The following is a 26073-nucleotide window of genomic DNA, read 5'->3' as shown; positions in this document are numbered from 1 at the left end:
GCCCGACAGATGGTAGTTGTAGGCACTAGGCGATTTGGATCTTGATGTTCTCAGGATATAACATTTCGACGCGTTGAAAGACATACCCCATTTCGTTGCCCATTCTTCCAAGGACTTGAGGTCTTTTTGGAAGTCCAGGTGGTCTAAGAGGCATCGAATTGGACGGTATAGCAGACAATCATCAGCGAATAGACGTACAGTAGATGTTACGCAGTCAGGCAAGTCATTGATTTGGCAGAGGAAGAGTATAGGTCCGAGGACCGTCCCCTGGGGGACCCCTGAATCTATCTTCACTCGTGTTGAATGGCTGCCGTCTACAAGTACTCGTTGGGTCCGTGATGTCAGGAAGGCCTTGATCCATTGTAGTATGTCGGGGTTCACACCGAAATTCTCTAGTTTGTACAGGAGTATTCAATGGGGAACCTTGTCGAAGGCCTTACATGCTGGTGATGTCATAGGTGGTAATTAGTAGCTGAGATTCACAGGAGTGTCCTGACCTGAAGCCATGTTGTAGATGTGTCAGTATGTTGTATTCCTCGAGATGGTTCCTGAGGTGGCGGCAGATAATATGCTCAACACGCACACGTGAGCGACACTGGCCTGTAGTTGGTGGGTTGATGGCGGTTACCCTTCTTAAAGATTGGTGTGATGTTGGCATTCCTCCAGTCATCAGGGAGTGCACCGGTCAGAATCGATTGTTGGGATATATGGGTCATTGCCGGGGCAAGTTCGTTTGAGCACTGTTGAAGGACACGATTTGGCAGGTTGTCTGGACCGCTAGCCTTACTGACTTTGATTTCACGGATCAACTTCTCAACTCCCTTCTCATCTATAATGATGTTCCTCATGATGGGATACTTGGGTGTGGTGAGAGGTGGGAGATCCGGATTTGGGGGCTCCTTTGTGAACACCGACTGAAACTGTCGATTTAGGGCCTCCGCCTTGTATGTACTGTCGGCGAGTAGTTTGTTACCCTCTTTTAGTGGAGCAATTCCGATGTTGTCCTGCTTCATGGCCTTGATGTATCGCCAGAAGGGTTTGTTGTTTTTCTGCTCAATTACTGCCTGCAATGTACGCTCTAAGTGGGACCATTCTGCGGTTCGGAGAGCCTTTTGGGTTTCCCTTTTGTGGACTCTGTACGAACGCCAGTCAGCATCCTTTCCACTTTTCCTAGCCTTGTTGTAGATTCGATGTTTCCTCTTTATGAGGCGGCGTTCTGGTCTGCCAACCCATGGTAGCTGATTTGGTTTCTTGGAGGTCAATTTGGATGGAATGCGCTCGTCAATGATGGAATTTAAGCCGTTTTTGAATTTCGTCCAGTTTTCCTCAACCGAGTCACTAGAATTAGTGAGTTTGTCACTGAGGTTGGTCGCATCCTCCTTAACGGCCTTCCAGTCAACATTTTTGTACATCAGTACTTTACGCGGCTTCTTCTTGTGGTATACAGGTTTGATGTCCTCGTCTATCGTTACCATATCATGGTCTGATATACCGGGGATTGTCTGTACATGTTTGACAAGAGAAGGGTTCCTGGTGATGTAGAGGTATAGGACATTTCCGTTCCTACTAGGCTGTTTCTGGACGTTGGTCAGGGAGAATGTGTCCAGTGTGTCCAGGAAGATGTTATGGACAGCTGATTGTGTCGCTCCTGGTGTGACTGAAGATGAGTTCCAATTTATATGTTGTAGGTTGAAGTCTCCTGCTAGCAGCAAATGTTTATAGGATGAGTTGGTGATTTTGCTGATTGATGATTCTAAGCCCCTGATGTAGTCCTCGCCTGTAGCAGGTGGTCTATAGTATGAGCCTATCCTCACCTTCTTAGCACCTTTGAGTTGCACCTCCACCCATAAAAGTTCACTATTACAGTCAGGATCAGGAATTTCTGATACTGAGAAGCAGTCTTTAATACAAATAAATACTCCTCCTCCTTGATGGTTCCTATCCTTCCTAAACACAGTAAACCCCTCTGGGAAGACCTCACTGTCCTTGATGTTACTGCCTAACCAGGATTCACAGCCTATCACTGCATCAGGTTTGATGTAATCCACTGCAGTTTTTAGCTCTCCAGATTTGTTTTTTATGGATTGGCAGTTCACTATTAGAGTTCTCCAGTTGTTTTGTTTATCAGGTACTAGATTTCCAATGGATACAGGATCATTCGCGTTTGAAGTTGTAGATGTTGTTTGCGCGGTAGATGTACGTATCCTGTCTGTTGCACTCACTGATGTTGTAGAGTGTGTGGTTTCATGACTAGCGTGGATACTACTGTGCGATGATAGATGACGTTGTTTCACTCCATGGCTCTGGTGTCTAAGGCTACTAAAGAACCTTGGAGAGAACTGGGAATCTATGGATTGCACCGAGTTGTCATTATCTAGTACACTGTAGATGTTTGATGTCTCTAGTTCAAACGAATGAAAGGTGAACGAGTCTACGTTCAGTCCATCACAGCGACAACAGTACCATGACACATTTGCTCTCTGTAGGTGGTCATACCGAGAGTTACTAATCTCCATGCATTCTTCATGATACCATAGGTCACAGCTATCACAGCAAACCGCTCTGTGATTCCATGTAACAGGAAGTTCGCATATCCCACATGGAAATACTGGGGGGGGCCCGGGTTGCAAAGGATATCGCCGGCCAGCATCAGGAGAATTAGGAGCAAGTTTGTTTCCGGTGTATGACCGTGTTTGATTTTGCTGAGTCTGGGGATATTCGTATTAATGGCCATAATAAGAGAGCCGGACAGAATCATGCGTATGGTTGGTTCGAATGTCCATTTCCCTGTGATGTAAGCGTCAGTATTGGGGTGGATCCATGGTCGTAATGGTATGAGGAATGGGATGATGGTAATGTAAACACCCAATCGTATGGGCGCCGGCATCCTGGATTTGATCACTCCTATTCGGGGCTAGGGCACATACCTGTATTGATGGTTTTACTGCATCATGATGTTGTGGCAGGATCAGATATTATCAATTTACAACCTAGTTCATATTAGACCAGCGTCCATGAGGTGAGGTTTAACTTACTGTATTTTAGCTGTCGTAGTAATCATACTGTTCATATCACACATTGATGGTCATGACAGTGCTACAGGGCAATGACTATGACACTTATATTAGCCAATCAATGATGACATGAAAAGCAGGTACCACAGTAGCCTTTTCAGAGTATGTTACAGGGCAATCCCTATGACACACTATACAATGTCAAACACTCACTCGTTATGGGAATCCATTTATTCTCCTCACCAGCTGTTGGCACCTGAGTAGCCAGAGTCTTGACACAGAGTTGTTTGGGTGGATACCGTCCGTATACAGGCTAAAGTTCCTTCTATATTTAATTGCTACTGATTTGTTTTTGCTGCGCTGTATGATGTCTTGTGACAAGCGGGGGCTGAGATATTCTGTATTTATTAATTTAGTTTCATTGTTTAGGAAATCCAGGGCAGAGTTTAGCTCAGAGTCAGGTGGTGAGACTACATCTGGGTGTTGTTGTTGATTATGATGTTGACCTTTTCTCTGATTTCATAGTGTGGTAGAAAAATATGGTATGTCCAGGAATACTATTGTTGACGATCTATTGGCGATAAGAATTTGATCTTTCAGTATTTTGTAGTTTTCTAGAAGAATACTGCACTTTGTTGATATATCTGGTATGAGACTTACTAACCTCCCTACCTTAGTAGTGAGTTCACATGTTCCAAACCATATCAAAATCACTGGATTGGTGAGTGATGATACCTTAGAAAAAAGTTGCCCCAAAAGTCTGGTGTTCTGTGATATTTGCACCACTTGCAAAAACAAAGTAAAAAACAACAGAGTCTGATTCGACGATCTCGGTGTAACGGATCGTCGAATCATGGAATGGCCAGGTACGCACGCTGGTTGGTCTCGGCTTCAGGTAATTACATTGTATAAATATAACATGCATATGTAATCATCTAATGCAAATTCTGATATATACGATGATACAAATATTATATCCATAAACCACTCTTGGAAGGCAGTTCCCACACTGCAGGTTAATATGCTTTATCTCGCTGGGTTGTACCTCTCTATGAACTAAATGACAGGAGGGAATGCAGTTGTAAAGAGATGTAATTATTTATAAGAACAAGGTATCTAAAATATAGGCAACAACCAAGTGAAATTGGCTTCCAATGTGGTAACTAAATAATAAGATACACAGTATGTAACCTGGTACATCTCTGGGTCGAGACTGGATAGTGCACCACATTGAATGCGGTCGATGTCAACACATTATAGCTACAAGAGTAATTTGGCTATGGCTTTTTTACTTTATCGTCTGATATACAGAATTTTAATATGTCTTGTAACTAAACACCACTGGATATCGATGGCGACCGATGAGTGAGCTGACTGGTATCGGCCGCAGGGATAACACTGGTAATAATATTATGAACATGTAATATAAACCTTGTCATACATATCATTATATCTTAATTTAATAATGAAATACACAGGAAAGGATATGCACAGTGCGGTCTACGGAGACATGTACACTTAGTACAAAAAGCATGTACAATATATACTTACCACCCAACCCCCTCCCACCCACCATCAATACAAACATGTTTGCATGTAACTTGCAAGTTGTTATGCAAGATTTCTAGTCAACAAAGTACTAGTCTACACTTGTAAAGAATATACATGCTGAAGAGGAACGTGAAGGCTGAGAGACGGAAGATTTTCATGTTTATATGTATGTTTGTAGATATGAGAGAAGTACGAAAGGAAAGACTGAATATTTGTCATGGAAAAAGGAATTCAAGGGGCGTATCCATTCTCTTAAAAAAAAATTTGACTGTGAAGTCAAGCAGATTACGACAGACGAGGAATGCAAATAGAAATAGAAAATAAATTAACAATTACCTTGATAAATGTTTATGGCCCCAATAAAGATGACCCAGAATTTTATAAAAGAAATAAAAAATAAAATATCTTATGCTGAAGAAGCCATAATCCTATGCGGAGATATGAATATGGTACAAGACTTTAATCTGGATTACTATAACTATAACTCAAATAATAACATAAAAGCAAGACAAGAACTAATTGAAATCCAAGAAGAATTTAATTTAGAAGATACTTGGAGAACCAAAAATTCAAACTTACGGCGATATACATGGTTCAAGAAAAAACCAATAAAAAAAAGCCAGGTTAGATTTTTTTCTCATTTCAAAAGAATTGATGAACTGGGTGATAACCAGGATATAAAACAGATCACTCAATGATTATATTACAATTAAAACTACCTGGTAGTCAATTTCAAAAGAGTCCAAGGGTTTTGGAAATTCAATAATACGCTACTTAAGGACAAAACATACATAAACAAGGTAAAAGAATGTATCGAAGAGCCAAAAATAGAATATGCATCCCCAGAATACAAATTTGAAGAAATAAAAAACGTTGACCCAGCCAACTATCAATCTAGAATAGGAGAACAACTTTTTTTTCGAAATGATTTTGCTGAAAATTCGGTCCATGACAATCCCCTACAGTGGTAACAAAAAAAAGAAAAAATAAGGAGAGATTTGAAAACATAGAAGGACAAATAAAAAACATTGAAGACATGCTATGCAAGGCACATAATATAATACTAGAAGAAATATTAACAAATCTGAAACATGAACATGAAAATATGCGAAATGAATATATGAAGGGACTTTTGATCAGAGCAAGAGCGCAATGGGTAGAAGATGGAGAAAAACCAACTAAACACTTCTGCAATTTAGAAAAAAGAAATTATGTTAATTAAAATGTAACCAAACTGATAAATCACAACGGTACCTTGATAAATGAACAAAAAGGCATACTGGAAGAAATAAGATTTTTTTACAATAATCTTTACTCAGATAAAGAGGAAGAAATTGAAGATATTAATCTGAATGAAAAATTAAAGGTTTATGAAATCCCAAAGCTAACAATGAATAAAAAATTGATGCTGGAAACAGAAATTACAATCAACGAATTAGGTATATCAACAAAAAACCTTAAAAATGGCAAAAGTCCGGGGCCAGACGGATTTACAGCAGAATTTTACAAGTTTTTCTGGACCGATATAAAATTCTATCTTTTGAAATCATTAAATGCAGGCATAGAAAGAGGAGAACTCTCAATAACACAAACTCAAGGAGTAATAACTATTTTTCCAAAAGGAAATAAACCCAGGGAACATCTAAAAAACTGGAGACCAATATCACTACTAAATCTGTCCTACAAAATCTTATCAAATTGCCTAGCTCAACGCATCAAAGAAGTTATTAATGACATAATTCATGAAAATCAGAAAGGCTTTATAAAAGGAAGGTTTATAGGGGAAAATATAAGACAAATTTACGACACTATACAATACGCAGAAGAAAAAAAAATCCCAGGGATACTTGTACTAATCGATTTCGAAAAAGCATTTGACTCGATAGCGTGGAGTTTTATAAATAAAGTATTACACTTTTTCAATTTTGGAGAAAAATACATAAGTATGATAAATACATTAATAAAAAACGCAAAGCTATGTGTTATTCAACATGGAATATTCTCCGACTTTTTTAAAATTGGGCGCGGATGTAGACAAGGCGATCCAATATCACCATATCTATTTATACTATGTGTAGAAATTCTAGGAATTATGATAAGAAACAACAAAAAAATCAAAGGAATCAATATAAACAATAAAGAATCAAAGCTCTCCCAATATGCAGATGACACAGGCATAACCCTAGATGGCTCTGAAGAAGGGCTAAGATCAACACTTAACTTGCTGGACCAATATGCAAAATACTCCGGTTTAAAACCCAACATTGATAAAACAAAGTGCATATGGATAGGCAGCAAAGCCCACAGTAATGATAGACTATGTATTGACATAAAGTTAAATTGGACTGATGAACCATTTATATTTCTAGGTATAAAGCTAAGTGTCGATATCAATCTTATAACCGAACTAAATTATACAGATAAAATGAAAGAGGTAAAAGCACTAGTCCATATCTGGTCAAAGAGAATACTAAGCACGATGGGTAAAATAACAGTGATAAAGAGCATAATCTTACCTAAAATAACACACTTATTTACTAATATCCCAAAACCTAATACAATAATGCTAAAAAACATGGAACAAATGTTTTTTAAATTTATATGGAACAATAAACCGGACAGAATTTCAAGAAATCAAATTGTAAAACCATATGAAGAGGGTGGTTTAAAAATGATAAACATGGAACAGTTTATAAAGTCAATGAAACTGTCTTGGATTTAAAGACTTTTAAAGTTAAACGGAACTTGTACATACATATTTGAGAGTATAATTGGAGACAATATAAACTCCATTATTAACTATGGAAAAGAATTTATAAAAAAGAAAGCAAGCCTGATCAGAAACCTTTTTTCGAAGGAAGTTCTAAATGACCTATACTGCTTTTCCAATACTGTGGACGAGGACGACAATATTTATCAACATTTATGGTATAATAATAAAATAAAGATTGATAGCAAACCAGTGCACTTTAAGACTTATTAAATGAAAGAGAATTAATCCAGTCATATGAAGAATTCTGTGATAAATTCAATTTTCGCCCACCAGTTACAAGGTTCTACGGCATTCGAAATGCTATCATATCTGCTTGGAATGTAATACAAGATAGACCGCACACCTTTATGCTACCCCAATGCCCAAAACACATATATTGTATAATAACAAACAAACAAAGAGGAATGTCAATATATCATTTATTGATCAAAGACTTAAAAACAAACAATATACATAAAATGAAATGGTCTACTGGACTTGACTTAGCAGAAAATGATATATGGTGGAGAAAAATTAACGTAATCCCATTTAAATCAACGATTGAATGTAAACTACGATGGTTCCAATACAGAATAGTGCATAGAATCATAAGTACTAATAAATATCTGCATATGATTAAAATAAACGACTCTCCATTATGCACCTTTTGCAATAGACATACTGAAACATTAATCCATTTGTTTTGGGAATGCAGAATAGTAGAAAACTTTTGGGATGAACTAAAATTATGGCTACAAAACAAAACCAATAAAATTATGCAACTCCAGAATAATGATGTAATACTAGGCAAACTAATACACAAACAAGAAATAAGATCTCTAAACATTATAATTATAATCGCTAAATTCCACATTTATAAGCAAAAACTGAGAAAATGCATACCAAGTGTTTTAGGTTTTAAAACAGAACTGGACAGGTATATACAATATGAAGAAATCATAGCAAAAAAAAACATGGAATACGAAAAATTTGAAAATAAATGGTCCCAAATTCAATAACCAATGCCGCAGTCCTGCAGACCGAATAGAATTACCACATACAACATATCATGTGCACGTTTATTGTGAAAATGTGAGAATGCGTGAGTGAGAGATATGTCGATGTAGATTTTTTTTTTTAACCTTTTTACATGCACAATGAATCCTTTTGAATGCCTGATAACTATATTAAATACCATAACAGGAACAAAAATACAGTAAATACCTTCCTGAGTCATTAATAAAAAAAAATAAAAAAAATAAAAAACAGTGTCCAGGAAAAATATAAGATGGGCAGTCAAGAGGAATTTTCATTGTATATTGTTCACAGATCTATATATTTATATACCAGATATATTAATTTTAACATGTACAATATACTGTCAAATGTATAATATGCAAAAGGTTAAATAAAAACATGTTAATTTGAAAAAACAAAGTTGCGCACACCGAGCCTTCAATTATGCTATGACCAATGCCAGGGGTGCAAGGTGTCGACACCTCAACTAGTTTAATTACAAACAAGTTAAATTTCATGGCCTGTGATATGGTAATCCTGGCCGAAAAAACGGACGAAATCTCACTGGGAGTTTAGCGTTCTATTTTGAAAATCAAATTACTTAGAATCAAACTTTTCTGAAATTGAACAATCATGGTTTATCTTAATTGTCAAGAATCAAGAAACAGTTCAGATACATGATCTGAATTTTTTAATGTCAAAATTGTACCAAATTGTGGTAGCGTGACGTTATACAATTTCGTTTCATTTATTGGAACCCCATGGACAATTGAGCATACCGACGTTGTATTTTACTTAGCAGAGGGAGTTGAGCAAAAGCGTTTAACCACGGACTTAGATAATCTAATTCCGTGGTTTAACTAAGCCGACATCGTCGTTGAAATTGTCCATGTATCTATTGGGTCGCTTACCTAAAAGAAAAATGTTTTGAGATCAACCAGTAATCGAGCATTACCGTCAGAGGCCCACCAGGGGGCGCGATCCGTTATAGAAAACGTGATCCGTTATAGATACAATCTCGGTAGGTTTTGTTTTGCTAATTTTGTTTTATATGGTCAATGTTCATAAATTATTTTAAAATGACACGAAAGGATATACTTGGTACATTCTATAAATATACGATGTTTGTGGTAACCCTGTTCTCAGAAATATTGTGGATCGTTTTTTCGCCGAGTGATCCGCTACTGACGTAACAACTGTACGAAATCGCGGATGCTTTTTAATTGCGCGGAAACCGGTAACCCGAGGATATAATGGTTATTTATATGCCTTTTTGTTTATCAATTAATAACCATATTGTGTAAAGCGCTTTAGAGTAATTTTACAAATTATATAGGGTGCTTTATAAATGTTGTTTATTATAATTATTTTAACGCACGCACAACGGATACAGACAAGTGCCGATGGTTCCTGATTGCGGAAACGGAATGTCAGATTCTACCCGGGGAAAATCTTAGCATTGGTAGTTTGGAGTAGCTTCCCTTGACTGAACTTTCGGACATTCACATCCGGGAAGGAAAGGGGAATGTCACGTTTCTAAAAGCTTGTTTTTATATGAGTTTGGTGTTTTATGGAGAACAAGAGATGGAATGTCATCAGATTTATGACTTACCGACTCTGATTTGAGGTGAACAGCTTGCGTAAATAGGTAATGGCGATCACTTGTCATTTACTCATTTTCCCGAACTTACTGTCACAGGAACTCGAACTGTCATGGATGTGGTGAAACTTTTCGATTTGTTATGAAACTTCCGTTTCATTTACGTTTACTATATGTGTTATGTAGCAGTGGTGGGTTTTGAATATTTTATACACATCAACAAACACTGAGAGAGTTCTTCCGTTTTATTGTGCGTAGATCTAGACTAGTCACCGATTCCATCAACATAAATGATTTTACCCTGCAATTGTATTATAATTACATTTCAGATATGCATACACTTATTACATGTATCACAATATGAATTTACAAGAAGTTATCTTAGAAGATGTTTCATGTACGAGTATAGTTCTATAAATTACAAACGTTATATTACATATACACGTGATATTGTACATATGATGTAAATCTTACCTTATATTAAGCGCTAGTCCGAATTATTCTGACGTTTTATCGACTTTTTTATATCGGTCTGTCGTCGATTAACATCAGAACTCCGGCCTTCTATAACATGCGGGAAATAAGCGACCCGCACCCGGGTCGCACTTCAAACTGATATTTTAGAAACAAATCGTCACTTTCACACACATGTCGTACATGGATCGAAAGATCTATCCTTTATGCACTAGTTGGTATCAATAACATGTTTCAAAGATCATAACGAAAAGTATTTGCCAACGTTTTCTATACCAACCCATGTTTTTAATGGAAATTAGGGCATGAGCAATGTCACGAGATCTCGCATTACAGAAGGTATTTCCCAACGTTATGACGTAGGCCGGCGAGATTTGGTCACGTGGCATTAGAAGGTGGGGCTTTAAAAAAACAAGAGTAAAACAGAGTAAGTTTGAAAAAATATGTTTTTAGTGATTGTATTGGTTGTTTGAGGCATGTAATTTATGTTCATCTTGTGCATAAAGAATAGATCTTTCGATCCATGTGCGACATGTGTGTGAAAGTGACAATTTGTTTCTAAAATATCAGTTTGAAGTGCGACCCGGGTGTGGGTCGCTTATTTCCCGCATATTATAAAAAAAAGTTGATAAAACGTCAGAATAATTCGGACTAATAACAGCCAAAGAGTACAAAAAATACATTCATACAGTATTATAAGTTTCAGATAGAAAACTGTACCTATTTGTGGAACAGGGGCATTTGAGCTTGTAAGGAATTATCCAAGGTTTTTATGTGTACTCATATTTTCTGTATGACAAAGAAATACATACATATATATATACAGGTCCAGTACACTCTGCCGATTGAGCTATATAGATGTTAAGACCTATACTAACTCTATTGACCTATCTGAAATAGGTCTTTTGAGCTATTTTCATGTGATTTTCTTTTTTAAGGAAAAGAAAACAAAGTCGCTATTAAAAGAAGATTGTATCATGAGGTTGATAACAAAAGACATTAAATATAAGTATTCTTTTTTAAAAATAATGATGTAAAAAAAATCGGAAATTTTACATTTATATAAAAAATGAAAATAAACATCTAACTGAATGCTTTTTGTAGTCAACATTTACCATAAACCTTATTGTTTTATGCGACTTTGCTTTAATTTAATGAAAATTGAAATCTGAGAAAATATAGCTCAATACAGCTATAAAGTATCTATAGGTGATTCACTGAATATAGCTATATAGGTCTTTATAGCTATATAGCTCAATCGGCAGAGTGTACTGGACCTGATATATACTGTGTCATTTAACTTGTTTTTTTATATGTATGTATAAGTGTATGCATATCTGATGTAAATATTATACAATTGCAGGGTAAATCATTAATGTTGATGTTGATTATTTAATCTTCAAAATCCACCACTGCTACAGTTACAAAATCTTCTTTTTGAAATATAATGACATGAATGTTAGCAGTGATCAAAATCAAAAGGCGTGAAGATCGAGGAATTACAAAATTTCGCGAGCCGATATGTTTCCCACAAGTTGTTTCAAGACTTTTTTACGGGTCGTTTCGGGACTTATCAAAAGACGTTTTGGGATTTTTAATTTTCTTTCTTCTGTAGATACGTACCATTACCATGGTTTCAATGATAGGCAGAGCTTGGTTCACATGCACCGACACAAATACACAATAAAAAACATTGTTCAAAATATATTTGCTGGATTTGATGAATTGATGCACATGTCTAAAATATTTTCTATGTGTTTCACGTTTTTACTTCTTTCATGATATTTAACTTCAATATAGCAAAAAGCGCTTAAATCATTGTCACAATCAATAACGAAAGAAATTAAAAGTTAAATTTCATAGATTCCAAATGTCGGATCCAGAATTTTTTCAGCGGGGTGTCACTATTCCAAATTTCCAGTATATTTTGCGACAAATGCTGTCTGAACAATATATGTCATGTTGCACAAAATTTATTTAGATACTGGTCTAGGCCCTTTATCTTTTCTTTTATTAGGTCACGTGAGACAAAGTCTCAAGTGACCTATTGCAATCGCCTTTTGTCCGGCGGCGTCTGGCGTGCGTCGATCCGTAAACAGTTTACATTTATGACTTCTTCTCCAAAACCCCTGAACCAATCTCAATGAAATTTTGCAGAAACCTTCCATGGCCAAAGGTCAACAAAAATAAGGTCCGATTTGGTCCCCAGGCTTCTAAAAAAGGGGTCAAAAGGGGTCAAATTGACTAAAATTTCAAAAATCTTCTTCTCAAGACCCAGATATGGTAGAATCAAATACTCTTCATAGATGGAAGGGTCTTAAGGTGCTCTACCAAAATTGTGAATTTTATGACCCTGGGGTCTCATGCTCTCCCTGGGGTGGGGGGTGGGGGGGGGTAAACTTTACTATAGTTTATATAGGGAAATCACATTTTGGACCAACATTTGTTTAATTTTCATTGGAAGTAATTCAATTTGGGTTAGCATTATCAGTATTGGGTAGCAGTTTGATGGTATGCACATATGAGCCCTGACTGACCCCCGGGGCTGATGGGTGGGGTCAAAAAGGGTTGAATTGACAGAAATTTCAGAAATCATCTTCTCAAAGACCCAGATATGGTAGAATCAAATACTCTTCATAGATGGAAGGGTCTTAAGGTGCTTTACCAAAATTGTGAATTTCATGACCCTTGGGTCTCACATTTCCCCCTGGGGAGGGGGTAAACTTTACTATAGTTTATATAGGGAAATCACATTTTGGACCAACATTTGTTTAATTTTCATTGGAAGTAATTCAATTTGGGTTAGCATTATCAGTATTGGGTAGCAGTTTGATGGTATGCATATATGAGCCCTGACTGACCCCCGGGGCTGATGGGTGGGGCCAAAAAGGGTTGAATTGACAGAAATTTCAGAAATCATCTTCTCAAAGACCCAGATATGGTAGAATCAAACACTCTTCATAGATGGAAGGGTCTTAATATATAAGGTTTATGACCCTAGGGTCTCACGTTTACCCCTGGGGAAGGAGGGGGGGGGGGGGGGCAAAATTCATTATGGTTTATAATGGCAAATGATACTTTAAATATTACATGTTAATAACTTGATTGGAATTATAACCCTGAGTTGTTGGTTTGATACTTTGAAAATTTTGAGCCAGTCCTACCCCCAAGGGCTGTAGGGTGGGGTCCAAAGGAGTCAGTGTGCTAAAACTTCTTCATTTTCCTTGTTTAGAATCAGAGGTGCTAGTTTCAAATACTTTTTAGTCTTAAATCTGTATGCTAGATATTGAATAAGGTGGTTTTATTGTTTTTTGTCACTTTGAATAATATTTCTGTTCATGTAACAAAATCAACTCTCTGTATAAATATATCAGATGACCGTTAAGGCCCATGGGCCTCTTGTTGTTTATTAGTAAAATGCCCAAGTGGAATGAATATTTATGTATTAATTCAATTTTGGTAATTTATTTATTTCAATTTTGTGTTGTCCTTCTTGCAAAAGTAACACATGTAACACCTGTGCCCTGTGGCTACTACAGACCACCGACCATACGCATGTAACACCTGTGCCCTGTGGCTACTACGGACCACCGACCATACACATGTAACACCTGTGCCCTGTGGCTACTACGGACCACCGACCATACAGGTAAAAAGTCTGTATCATGGTTTGCTGACCCATTTAATTGATGCTAGTGTAAAAGAAGAGCATTGATCAGGTTGCCTTACAAGCGTCAGCTGTATGGTTTTTCCTTTAGCTTAGCATTAGAGCATCGGGCTGGAGAACCAAGGGTCACAGGTTAGAGCCCCAGCGATGGCACTATCTTTATGACTATTCCTCATCCTAATACACTGGAGTGGTGATATCACTCAGTCTGGTCCATTACATCACATTACAACAGACTCCGTCTGGTCCATTACATCACATTACAACAGACTCAGTCTGGTCCATTACATCACATTACAACAGACTCAGTCTGGTCCATTACATCACATTACAACAGACTCAGTCTGGTCCATTACATCACATTACAACAGACTCAGTCTGGTCCATTACATCACATTACAACAGACTCAGTCTGGTCCATTACATCACATTACAACAGACTCAGTCTGGTCCATTACATCACATTACAACAGACTCAGTCTGGTCCATTACATCACATTACAACAGACTCAGTCTGGTCCATTACATCACATTACAACAGACTCAGTCTGGTCCATTACATCACATTACAACAGACTCAGTCTGGTCCATTACATCACATTACAACAGACTCAGTCTGGTCCATTACATCACATTACAACAGACTCAGTCTGGTCCATTACATCACATTACAACAGACTCAGTCTGGTCCATTACATCACATTACAACAGACTCAGTCTGGTCCATTACATCACATTACAACAGACTCAGTCTGGTCCATTACATCACATTACAACAGACTCAGTCTGGTCCATTACATCACATTACAACAGACTCAGTCTGGTCCATTACATCACATTACAACAGACTCAGTCTGGTCCATTACATCACATTACAACAGACTCAGTCTGGTCCATTACATCACATTACAACAGACTCAGTCTGGTCCATTACATCACATTACAACAGACTCAGTCTGGTCCATTACATCACATTACAACAGACTCAGTCTGGTCCATTACATCACATTACAACAGACACAGTCTGGTCCATTACATCACATTACAACAGACACAGCCTGGTCCATTACATCACATTACAACAGACTCAGTCTGGTCCATTATACTTTTAGATCGAATGGTGTTAGAGCTAGGCATACATGTAGCTGACATCATACTGATTTTAATCCACATTAAATTATAATTTGATGATCAGAGGTCAAATTGGCTGATTTGACATTATCTGAACCCAAACAACTGGAAATGTTTGTAAGGGTGACATTCGTAATAGGAAATATGTAGATAAAAGATAGTTGACCAATTTGGTGGCTGAATGATGGAGTAGAATTGTTCCAACATCATTTTCACCCATAATGCAGAGTAGGTTTCAACCAAATTGTGATGGTAGCATTCTTACACCTAAGGCATCAAAAATTGTACAAATGTAAGGGCAGTCATATCGGCTGAATTGCTGAAATTATATCTTTTCTAACATTATGGGACATGTTTTGTCCAAATTGCTGTCCGTAGCCTCTTAATATAAGCTCGTCAAGTCATGAGTGTCAAATGAACATGTATACAAAACATTCCTGGGGGCTCTCTCCTCAAAGTAATTCCTGGGGGCTCTCTCCTCAAAGTAATTCCTGGGGGCTTTCTCCTCAAAGTCATTCCTGGGGGCTTTCTCCTCAAAGTAATTCCTGGGGGCTCTCTCCTCAAAGTAATTCCTGGGGGCTCTCTCCTCAAAGTAATTCCTGGGGGCTCTGTATCATGTACAAACAAAGGAATCCTATTGTTTAGTCTGTAAAGTAATAAAAAAGGTACTTCAACCAAAAGTAAAGCACCTGTTAGTTATCCTGTAATCTCAATTTTTAGAGAATAAAAATCAGTAGACTTTATTTATCTTTATTTCGTGGTTTAAACTTCAGATCACATATAGCAGATAGTTTTTTTCCCACATGTAATACAGGGAGGTTGAGTTTTGGTTGGGAAATTTTCTTCACAGGTAGTGATACTAGTTTTTTAAGAGAATCAAATTGATTTTTTTCACGAAGAATGTTTCATAAATTAAAGCATGTTTTTTAATTATAGCTAATCACATGCCTTCTATAGAGCAGAAACTCACTTATAGTGTTTATGGACAAATTTTCAACAAATCAGCAATTTCTTGTAACATCATATCCAATGATAGGAAGATTATGATTTTTTCATAAAGAGTTTTTGTTTTCTAGGTAAATGATAAGGGTACTGCCCATGAGAAAGGGAGCTGTCACATGGCTGTTGGTTTACACACTAAATATCACTTCTGTTGATACAATAATTGTGAATATAAAACTGTACATAGCATAGCATAACTTATATATGTGTGTATCTACTAAGTGTTAATGAAGTGTGACAGTCACTACCAGGAAGAAGTGAGACTAAGTGATGAGCTTACATAGCATTTATGCATGTAATGTGGACAAAACAGGTGTTAATTACCTGGTGTTAGATTTCAAGAGGAAACAGCAATTGTTTCCATTTACAGTCCCTTTGGAATTGAGAAACAGGATAAAGGAAATATAATGTGATGTCTTTCTCATTACATGTTCTGATGTTGAAGTTTCCATAGGTTTGTACTCTGTATTTGTATTCTTTATTACAGAGTTTTATCTCCATATACCAGCTAGAGAGATGTATGACACACCAGTCAGCCTGCAAAACTGCTGCGTTGATTTTATATGTGACAATTTGTCAACGCTATGCTTGGCCTCAGCTGAAACCCCACTAAAACTTGCATTCAAAGATTCAGATGTGTATTTCCATGGGGACCTTTCGGAGCAGCTACTACACAGTCTGTGTGAGAAAGGAAAGCTAACGGATGAAACACTGAGTTTATTTGATCCAAATGTCACCAATCTGAAACGTGTTTGTATACACGACGCACAACTGACCACCAAAGGTCTGAGGACGTTAAAAACACATCGTATTTCAGAATTGGAAATCACAGGACTTAAGAGTGTAACGGTGAACGATGCAATAGGATGTCTAGGAGAGTGGGCTTTGTGTAATTTACGATCTCTGAATGTTTGCAATAGTACATTTCTGAACAGTACAAAATTCTGTGTGGTTGTTTCTTTGTCGAAGTTGAGAAATCTGCACAGTTTGAATGTAAGTCGAACTGAATTCAACAAGCATGGCCTGGAGATTATAGCAGAGGACTTGCCATGCTTAGAGAGCTTGGACATCTCATGCACACAGATAAATGATATTTCACCACTCAGGAAATGTAGAGACCGGTTAAAATCTCTGTCAATGTACAATTTACGGGCGGCCAACAAAGATGATGTGGTTCCTGTATTGTATGACCTTACCAAGCTTGTCCACCTGGATGTGTCCGATGATTCTGTGATAACTCCAGTCCAGCATACTTTCATGGGCGGTGATTCGCATGCTAAATTCCCAATACAGGATCTTTTGGAAAAATCTAACTGTCTGCCATACTTGACCTCTCTGGATATCTCAGGAAAAGAGGGAGCTGCTGAAAATACATTGAGGTACATTATTGATTGTTACCCTATTTAACAAGCTATAAGCCCCTCTCGGGTAATAAACACTGCAATATCAATAAGAGGGAGCTGCTGAAAAGACATTGAGGTACACTATTTAACAAGCTATAAGCCCCTCTCAGGTAATAAACACTGCAATATCTCTGGTAGTTCAGTAGTAATAGCGACCATCAATACTTTATTGTCTTTTAACAATTCCATACCCTATTTTGAGTGGGGGATTATGTAGTGGTCCCCTGGGCTTGTTCAGAATAAATTAAGTAATTTGAATAATGATGAGAAGATGATGTTTTACAATAAACTGCAGTTGAACACATAAAGACAGTTACCTTGACTTTACCTTGACTTGTTTGTGCAAAGCTTTTTCTTAAATTTCTTTAATCAAATTTCTCAAATCATGCACTTATTGGTAAAAAGGTCTTTTTTATTTCAAATGTTGGAAATATTCGCTAATCCCTTATATTATATTACATAAATTGTACTGTTGTTCAGTACGTATACTGGGTCAGTGGAAATTAACATGTACATGCATGTACATGCATGTACACCCATGTACAATGTACATATCTAGATCTTCATATTGATTTCTTCACATTATCGTTACGTACAAGCTAAACAAGTGTAACCTACATGTATCTTTCTAGCCCAATACGTGACATTGATATATGTTTTAGAGTTTTCTTACTTACTATAGACAAGCAAATGACACATATATATTTTGCTATATTTTGTAGGAGGTTTCTATCTGAACACAAAAATATAAAATTCCTTGGATTGGCACGGACCACGTATTGTGAGATGCCGATGTTCTGTGATGACGACCGTGCCGATTTCTCCTGTGATATTGTGGTATGTGGTAATGATTCTCACAGTAAGTTACAGGTTTCTTTGATAGATGGAACTTCTAGTACCTGCTGTTAATCACATGTTTCACTTCACTGACATGCTCATTGTATAATATTCTGATCTTTGAACTTTGAAACTGGCTGCAGAACAAATATATAGTTATTAGGTCATCTGACCCAAAGGGTCAGGATGACCTATAGTCGTCCGTTGTTGTGTGCCGTCCGTAAACTTTCAACATTTTAAACTTCTTCTCAGGTTCCATCAGTGGGATTGAGCTGAAACTTGCCTGAAATGATCCTGAGATGGTCTTGACCAAGTGTTTTTTCGGATCTGTCCAAAATCCAAGATGGCCACCATCTTAAAAAACACATTTTAAGCTTCTTCCTAACTTCCACCAGTGGGATTGATAATATTTCATTGAAAGTTGAAAAGTTACCATTCTCCCTTCTCAGTCTTTGTAGTCAGGTGACCGTTTAAGCCCAAGGGCCTCTTGTTGTTTAACTGTATATGTGTACCTGGAAACCTTCATAGAATCAAACTTTCACCCTTAAGCTTCACCAAGTCAAACTTACACCTTTCACCAGTCAAACTTTCACCCTGCACCAATCAAACTTTCACCCTTCACCAGTCAAACTTTCACAAGTGATTACTATCAATGGTGTATACATATATTTTCTGTCATGATAGAATTACCCTCATTGGAGTTGGCAAAAAAAAGAAAGTAAAGATCCTGCAAAAATTTTGCTGCACACAGTGTCACTGTTTCCCTTCTCCCTTCTCAGTCTTTGTAGTCAGGTGACCGTTTAGGCCCAAGGGCCTCTTGTTGTTTAACTGTATATGTGTACCTGGAAACCTTCATAGAATCAAACTTTCACCCTTAAGCTTCACCAAGTCAAACTTACACCTTTCACCAGTCAAACTTTCACCCTGCACCAATCAAACTTTCACCCTTCACCAGTCAAACTTTAACCCTTCACCAGTCAAACTTTCTCTCTTTACCAGCCAAACTTTCACCCTTCACCAGTCAAACTTTCACCCTTCACCAGTCAAACTTTCTCTCTTTACCAGTCAAACTTTCATCCTTCATAGAATCAAACTTTCACCCTTCACCAGTCAAACTTTCTCTCTTTACCAGTCAAACTTTCTCTCTTTACCAGTCAAACTTTCATCCTTCATAGAATCAAACTTTCACCCTTCACAAGTCAAACTTTCACCCTTCACCAGTCAAACTTTCACCCTTCACCAGTCAAACTTCTACCCTTCACCAGTCAAACTTTCACCCTTCATCACTCAAACTTTCATTCTTTACCAGTCAAATTTTCACCCTTCACCAGTCAACTGTTTCACCCTTCACAAGTCAAACTTTCTCTCTTTACCAGTCAAACTTGCATCCTTCACCTGTCACACTTTCACCCTTCACCAGTCAAACTTTCACCCTCCACCAGTCAAACTTTCACCCTTCACCAGTCAAACTTTCTCTCTTTACCAGTCAAACTTTCATCCTTCACCTGTCAAACTTTCACCCTTCACCAGTCAAACTTTCACAAGTGATTACTATCAATGGTGTATACATATATTTTCTGTCATGATAGAATTACCCTCATTGGAGTTGGCAAAAAAAAGAAAGTAAAGATGCTGTAAAAATTTTGCTGCACACAGTGTCACTGTGTCAGAGAAATTAACAACAATTCATATCTTACATGTCATGATTGATTTTAAATTGAGTCTTCACATATTTAAGTGATTTGTAATTCTCAAGTACAGGTATATGTATACGTACTACTTACCAAAATCAGATATAGCAGGACCTGATATTATTGAGAGTACTATTCTTCAGATTGAATATTCAGCATAAGCGACTACAGCAACTTTTTCTAAAAACCCTGTTACCAAAGAAAACACATAAGAATTTAAGCACAAGGATTAAACAATCATATCAATAAGTGAGCAATATTTGAGATCTTTACTGTACCCTAGGCCTACCAGGCTCTTTCTGCAGTATCCATATATAGATCTTCAAAAGGAAATCATTCAAGAATGTCTGTTGTATATTACACATTCTGTTTCTTTTTGACAATCTTCTATGACTTGTTTCAAAGGACAGACTCCATTGTAATAAAACAACAATTATGATTTCATATTCCTCAAAATCAGCTTCATTTTATCTGCAAAAAGTAAAAGGTGTACAATGTGAAAGATTATGCTTTGCATAATTGTCTGTTTTCAGATAAGTGGTGACGCTAATGAACGACAGGTTCTTGAGGCTCTGAGGCGATACGTCCAGCGTGTTGTGTATGTACAGAAGTCACTGTACACGCTGTTTAGACTTACACAGGCCATGGAAGAGCCTAGAGAAGACATTGTCAGGGTAGGTACATAGTACATACTGTTTAGACTTACACAGGCCATGGAAGAGCCTAGAGAAGACATTGTCAGGGTAAGTATGTACTGTTAAGACTTACACAGGCCATGGAAGAGCCTAGAGAAGACATTGTCAGGGTAGGTACATAGTACATACTGTTTAGACTTACACAGGCCATGGAAGAGCCTAGAGAAGACATTGTCAGGGTAAGTATGTACTGTTTAGACTTACACAGGCCATGGAAGAGCCTAGAGAAGACATTGTCAGGGTAGGTACATAGTACATACTGTTTGGACTTAGACAGGCCATGGAAGAGCCTAGAGAAGACATTGTCAGGGTAAGTATGTACTGTTAAGACTCACACAGTCCATGGAAGAGCCTAGAGAGGACATTGTCAGGGTAGGTATGTACTGTTTAGACTCACATGTAGGCCATGGAAGAGCCTAAAGAAGACATTATCAGGGTAGGTACATACTGTTTAGACTTACACCGGCCATGGAAGAGTCTAGAGAAGACATTGTCAGGGTAGGTATATAGAACATACTGTTAAGACTCACACAGTCCCTGGAAGAGCCTAGAGAGGACATTGTCAGGGTAGGTATGTACTGTTTAGACTCACACTGTCCATGGAATAGCCTAGAGAGGACATTGTCAGGGTAGGTATGTGCTGTTTAGACTCACACAGTACATGGAAGAGCCTGGAAAGGACATTTTCAGGGTAGGGATATAGAACATACTGTTAAGACTCACACAGTCCCTGGAAGAGCCTAGAGAGGACATTGTCAGGGTAGGTATGTACTGTTTAGACTCCCACAGTCCATGGAAGAGTCTAGAGAGGACATTGTCAGGGTAGGTATGTGCTGTTTAGACTCACACAGTCCATGGAAGAGCCTGGAAAGGACATTTTCAGGGTAGGTATGTACTGTTTAGACTCGCACTGTCCATGGAAGAGCCTAGAGAGGACATTGTCAGGGTTGGTATGTACTGCTTAGACTCACACAGTCCATGGAAGAGCCTAGAGAGGACATTGTCAGGGTAGGTATGTACTGTTTAGACTCGCACTGTCCATGGATAAGCCTAGAGAGGACATTGTCAGGGTAGGTATGTACTGTTTAAACTCGCACTGTCCATGGAAGAGCCTAGAGAGGACATTTTCAGGGTAGGTATGTACTGTTTAGACTCGCACTGTCCATGGAAGAGCCTAGAGAGGACATTCTCAGGGTAGGTATGTGCTGTTAAGACTCACACAGTCCATGGAAGAGCCTAGAGAGGACATTGTCAGGGTAGGTACATACTGTTTAGACTCACACAGTCCATGGAAGAGCCTGGAGAGGACATTGTCAGGGTAGGTATGTACTGTTTAGACTCACACTGTCCATGGAAGAGCCTAGACTGGACATTGTCAGGGTAGGTATGTACTGTTTAGACTCCCTTTTGCACACAATATTTGCTACATGTGGAGTATTGTTATGTCAATACATGTATATCTTACAATTTTGTGTTTGTGTTTTAGCTTGTCCTGCCAGCGATGAAGAGCCACCCTAAACAGTTAGGGGTACAAATGGCAGCCACAGCCTGTCTGTACAACCTGTCCAAGGGCGACATAGGCAACAAAGTCCACCCGTCTTGTCTCAAGCATGTGGTCAACTTGACCTTGCTGTCCATGGATAATTTTCCCAATCACCAACAAGTAGGTCACCTTGGACTATATTACAATTTTAAACTGAAGATGAAAACTTTTGAACTCCTGATAGAAAATCTTTACTTTTTATTTTGCTTTCTTTTTCTGCAGTAGAACAATGTGGTGCATTTCACACAAGTTATTGAAAACACAGTCACAGACCCTATACATGTTTAAGACAATCGTTTTGTGTAAAAACTATTACCTTCTTATCACATGGCTACCACGTTGTTTAGGGAAACTCAACACAAGTTTTGCATTTTAGCTTGCCAGAGGTTCAATTGAATTACATATTTTAGACTTGTTTGATAATTTTTTCATTTGAAATGGACACTCATTTAAGATCCTGTAATAGTTAAAGGCTAATTTTAGTTTCACATGAAATGTGGTTTAGAGTGAAAGGACCTTTCAAATCTTTTTGATAATATGTGATAATGACCAAATAGAATTTGAGACAAATTATATGTGATAATCATAAAGACAATATTTAAGTTGAAAAACAATAAATGTGACAAAAGTGCAAAATTAAGACATTGATTTTTATTATGAAGAACAAAAAAATTGAGACAGTAACTTGGACCTTTTTCATTTAAATTTCAGCTTCAGAAGAATGCTCTCCTCACCTTGTGTAGTGACAGGATCCTACAAGATGTGGTAACTATACATCATTAACTGCTAGGATTCAGCTGTAACCTCAGTAACCTTGTATTACCTATATATTACCTGTAGGATTCAGTTGTAACCTCAGTAACCATGTATTTCCTATAATACCTGTAGGATCCAGTTGTAACCTTGTATTTATTACCTATAATTCCTGTAGGATTCAGTTGTAACCTCAGTAACCGTGTAATACCTATAATACCTGTAGGATTCAGTTGTTACCTCAGTAACCTTGTATTCCCTATAATACCTGTAGGATCCAGTTGTTACCTCAGTAACCATGTATTACCTATAATTCCTGTAGGATTCAGTTGTTACCTCAGTAACCTTGTATTACCTATAATACCTGTAGGATCCAGCAGTAACCTCAGTAACCGTGTATTACCTATACTACCTGTAGGATTCAGTTGTAACCTCAGTAACCGTGTATTCCCTATATTACCTGTAGGATCCAGTTGTAACCTTGTATTTATTACCTATATTACCTGTAGGATTCAGTTGTAACCTCAGTAACCGTGTATTCCCTATATTACCTGTAGGATCCAGTTGTAACCTTGTATTTATTACCTATAATACCTGTAGGATTCAGAATACCTGTAGGATCCAGTAGTAACCTCAGTAACCGTGTATTACCTATATTACCTGTAGGATCCAGTTGTAACCTCAGTAACCTTGTATTACCTATATTACCTGTAGGATTCAGTTGTAACCGCATTAACCATGTATTACCTATAATACCTGTAGGATCCAGTAGTAACCTCAGTAACCGTGTATTACCTATAATACCTGTAGGATCCAGTTGTAACCTCAGTAACCTTGTATTACCTATAATACCTGTAGGATTCAGTTGTAACCTCAGTAACCTTGTATTACCTATATTACCTGTAGGATCCAGTTGTAACCTTGTATTACCTATATATTACCTGTAGGATTCAGCTGTAACCTCAGTAACTATGTATTACCTATAATACCTGTAGGATTCAGTTGTAACCTCAGTAACCTTGTATTACCTATAATACCTGTAGGATCCAGTTGTAACCTCAGTAACCGTGTATTACCTATAGTACCTGTAGGATTCAGTTGTAACCTTGTATTTATTACCTATAATACCTGTAGGATTCAGTTGTAACCTCAGTAACCGTGTATTACCTATAATACCTGTAGGATCCAGTTGTAACCTTGTATTTATTACCTATAATACCTGTAGGATTCAGTTGTAACCTCAGTAACCATGTATTGCCTATACAGGCTGAACCATTCAGCTATAACATTCTGGTGTCAGTTCTGGATATTACACTTACTGCACATGTCTGAATAATTCAGCTGTGAAACCTGAAAAATGTCATCAGGATATATAAGGGAATGATATCGGGTCAGGATAATTCTCATACTTATGAATCAGTGTTAACTCTAGCAGTGATTATTTTCATTAATTTGGGAAGAAGCCTTTTTGTCTCATTTTGGGAAGAAAACATACCAATTGGGAGGGAAATTTCAGGAGTAAATTTTGGGAATTGCCTAGGCAGGCATGAAGATAAAATACTTTCAATTAGGAAGGAGGCCCAAAGGCCACAGAAAAAACAATGTCCAGTTACTTACTTCAACATTTATATTAGGCAATGATATTGTTGTCACATTGACACTATTTTGCACTTTCTGGTGTCTCCTTGATATGAAATATAAATATTTTGATACCGAAACAGCTTTTATCTAAACACACTCTATTATGTCATTATAATTACTTTGCTATTATTGATGAGTAACTTGATCTGTCTTCAGTCCTTTGACCGTTATCGCTGTGCCAAGCTGGTGATGGAATGCCTTTGTCAGTTTGATGATCCTTCCATGAATCGTATGTCTGTTGCCATCTGCTCAATTCTTGCTGCCAAAATCTCCACAAGCCAGACATCTCTTTTGGGAGCAAAGACCAAGTACATGCAGAAAATGCTGGATCTAGTCCGACTGAAAGTACAGGCCCGGTCCATAGATATCACCCTCAAGTTCACTCTCAGTGCTCTGTGGAATTTGACAGGTAATATCAATATGAATGAAATTACAGTAAATACCATACGTTTGTCCTTGAATGTAAGAGCAAATGAAGTATGTAAGAGCAAATAAAGTACTAGACAAAAAACATTGTGTAAAAACGTTAATCGGAGTGTTAAGGTACAATACATGGGCATATTCAGTGAGGGCCAAATTTGTTTTTATAAAGTCATCAAAGGGTAAAAATGTGATGGAGGGAAAGTGATGGTTTGCAGTTTTACTTCTATAATCAACTTTGTAGAAATCCAGCTGATTATTTTCAATTCTGCTTAACTTTATGCACATTTTTTTGGCATAGCTGATTAGCACTGATTTTTTTCCTTCCAAGGGCAAAAATACAGTTTTTATTAGCTCACCTGGCACGAAGTGCCAAGTGAGCTTATGCCTTGGCGCGGCGTCCGTCGTCCGTCCGTCCGGCGTCCGTCCGGCGTCCGGCGTCAATATTTTACTTTAAACGACTTCTTCTTAACAACCGAAAGGCCTAGGGTGTCAATATTTGGCAAGAAGCAAACTTGGATGAAGGGCTACAAAGTTTGTTCAAATAAATGACCTTCACCTATTTTCAAGGTCACAGGGGTCAAATATGTCAAAAACTTTAAGCATCTTCTTCTCAATAACCAAAATGCCCAGGGAGATGATATTTGGCCAGTAGCATGCTTGGGTGAAGGGCTACCAAGTTTGTTCCAATGAATGACCTTCAATTATATTCAAGGTCACAGGGGTCAATTGTATTAAAAAACCTTTAAACAACTTCTTCTGAATAACCAAAATGCTCAGGGTGATGATATTTAGCCAGTAGCATGCTGAGATGAAGTGCTACAAAGTTTGTACAAATGAATGACCTTCACCCATATTCAAGGTCACAGGGGTCAAATATGT

The 26073-nt window shown here is 37.6% G+C and overlaps 2 protein-coding genes across 4 annotated transcripts in view; one reads left to right on the top strand and one right to left on the bottom strand.

The window, feature by feature from the left end:
* Window positions 1-572: 572 nt before the first annotated feature.
* Window positions 573-2516, bottom strand: LOC110450595. Its single transcript, XM_021498198.1, has one exon. The coding sequence runs from the start codon at window positions 2514-2516 to the stop codon at window positions 573-575; it is 1944 nt and encodes a 647-aa protein (XP_021353873.1).
* A 7319-nt stretch (window positions 2517-9835) lies between these two features.
* The window catches only part of LOC110450600 (protein zyg-11 homolog B-like), a 34720-nt gene continuing 18482 nt past the window's right edge, over window positions 9836-26073 (top strand). For 2 of the 3 annotated variants that reach the window (XR_002462992.1, XM_021498208.1), the window contains exons 1-7: window positions 9836-9982; window positions 16696-17587; window positions 18334-18448; window positions 20673-20813; window positions 22321-22497; window positions 23089-23142; window positions 24928-25180. Coding sequence is in view for 2 of the 3 variants with exons in the window: in XM_021498208.1 (XP_021353883.1) it covers window positions 16725-17587; window positions 18334-18448; window positions 20673-20813; window positions 22321-22497; window positions 23089-23142; window positions 24928-25180 (1603 nt within the window). In the remaining variant the exon portion in view is untranslated. The remainder of the gene's footprint in view (window positions 9983-16695; window positions 17588-18333; window positions 18449-20672; window positions 20814-22320; window positions 22498-23088; window positions 23143-24927; window positions 25181-26073) is intronic. The other variant, XM_021498209.1, reaches the window with a different exon arrangement.

Source organism: Mizuhopecten yessoensis, unplaced genomic scaffold (assembly GCF_002113885.1).
Source record: "Mizuhopecten yessoensis strain PY_sf001 unplaced genomic scaffold, ASM211388v2 scaffold5343_2, whole genome shotgun sequence".
NCBI classification, from domain to species: domain Eukaryota; kingdom Metazoa; phylum Mollusca; class Bivalvia; order Pectinida; family Pectinidae; genus Mizuhopecten; species Mizuhopecten yessoensis.
Note: the sequence above shows the minus strand (reverse complement) of the source record. Positions and strands in the feature narration are given on the sequence as shown.

Bases quoted from the DNA above. Each gene is read 5' to 3' on its own strand.
- LOC110450595 (XM_021498198.1), bottom strand. From the start codon at position 2,516: ATGGAGATTAGTAACTCTCGGTATGACCACCTACAGAGAGCAAATGTG.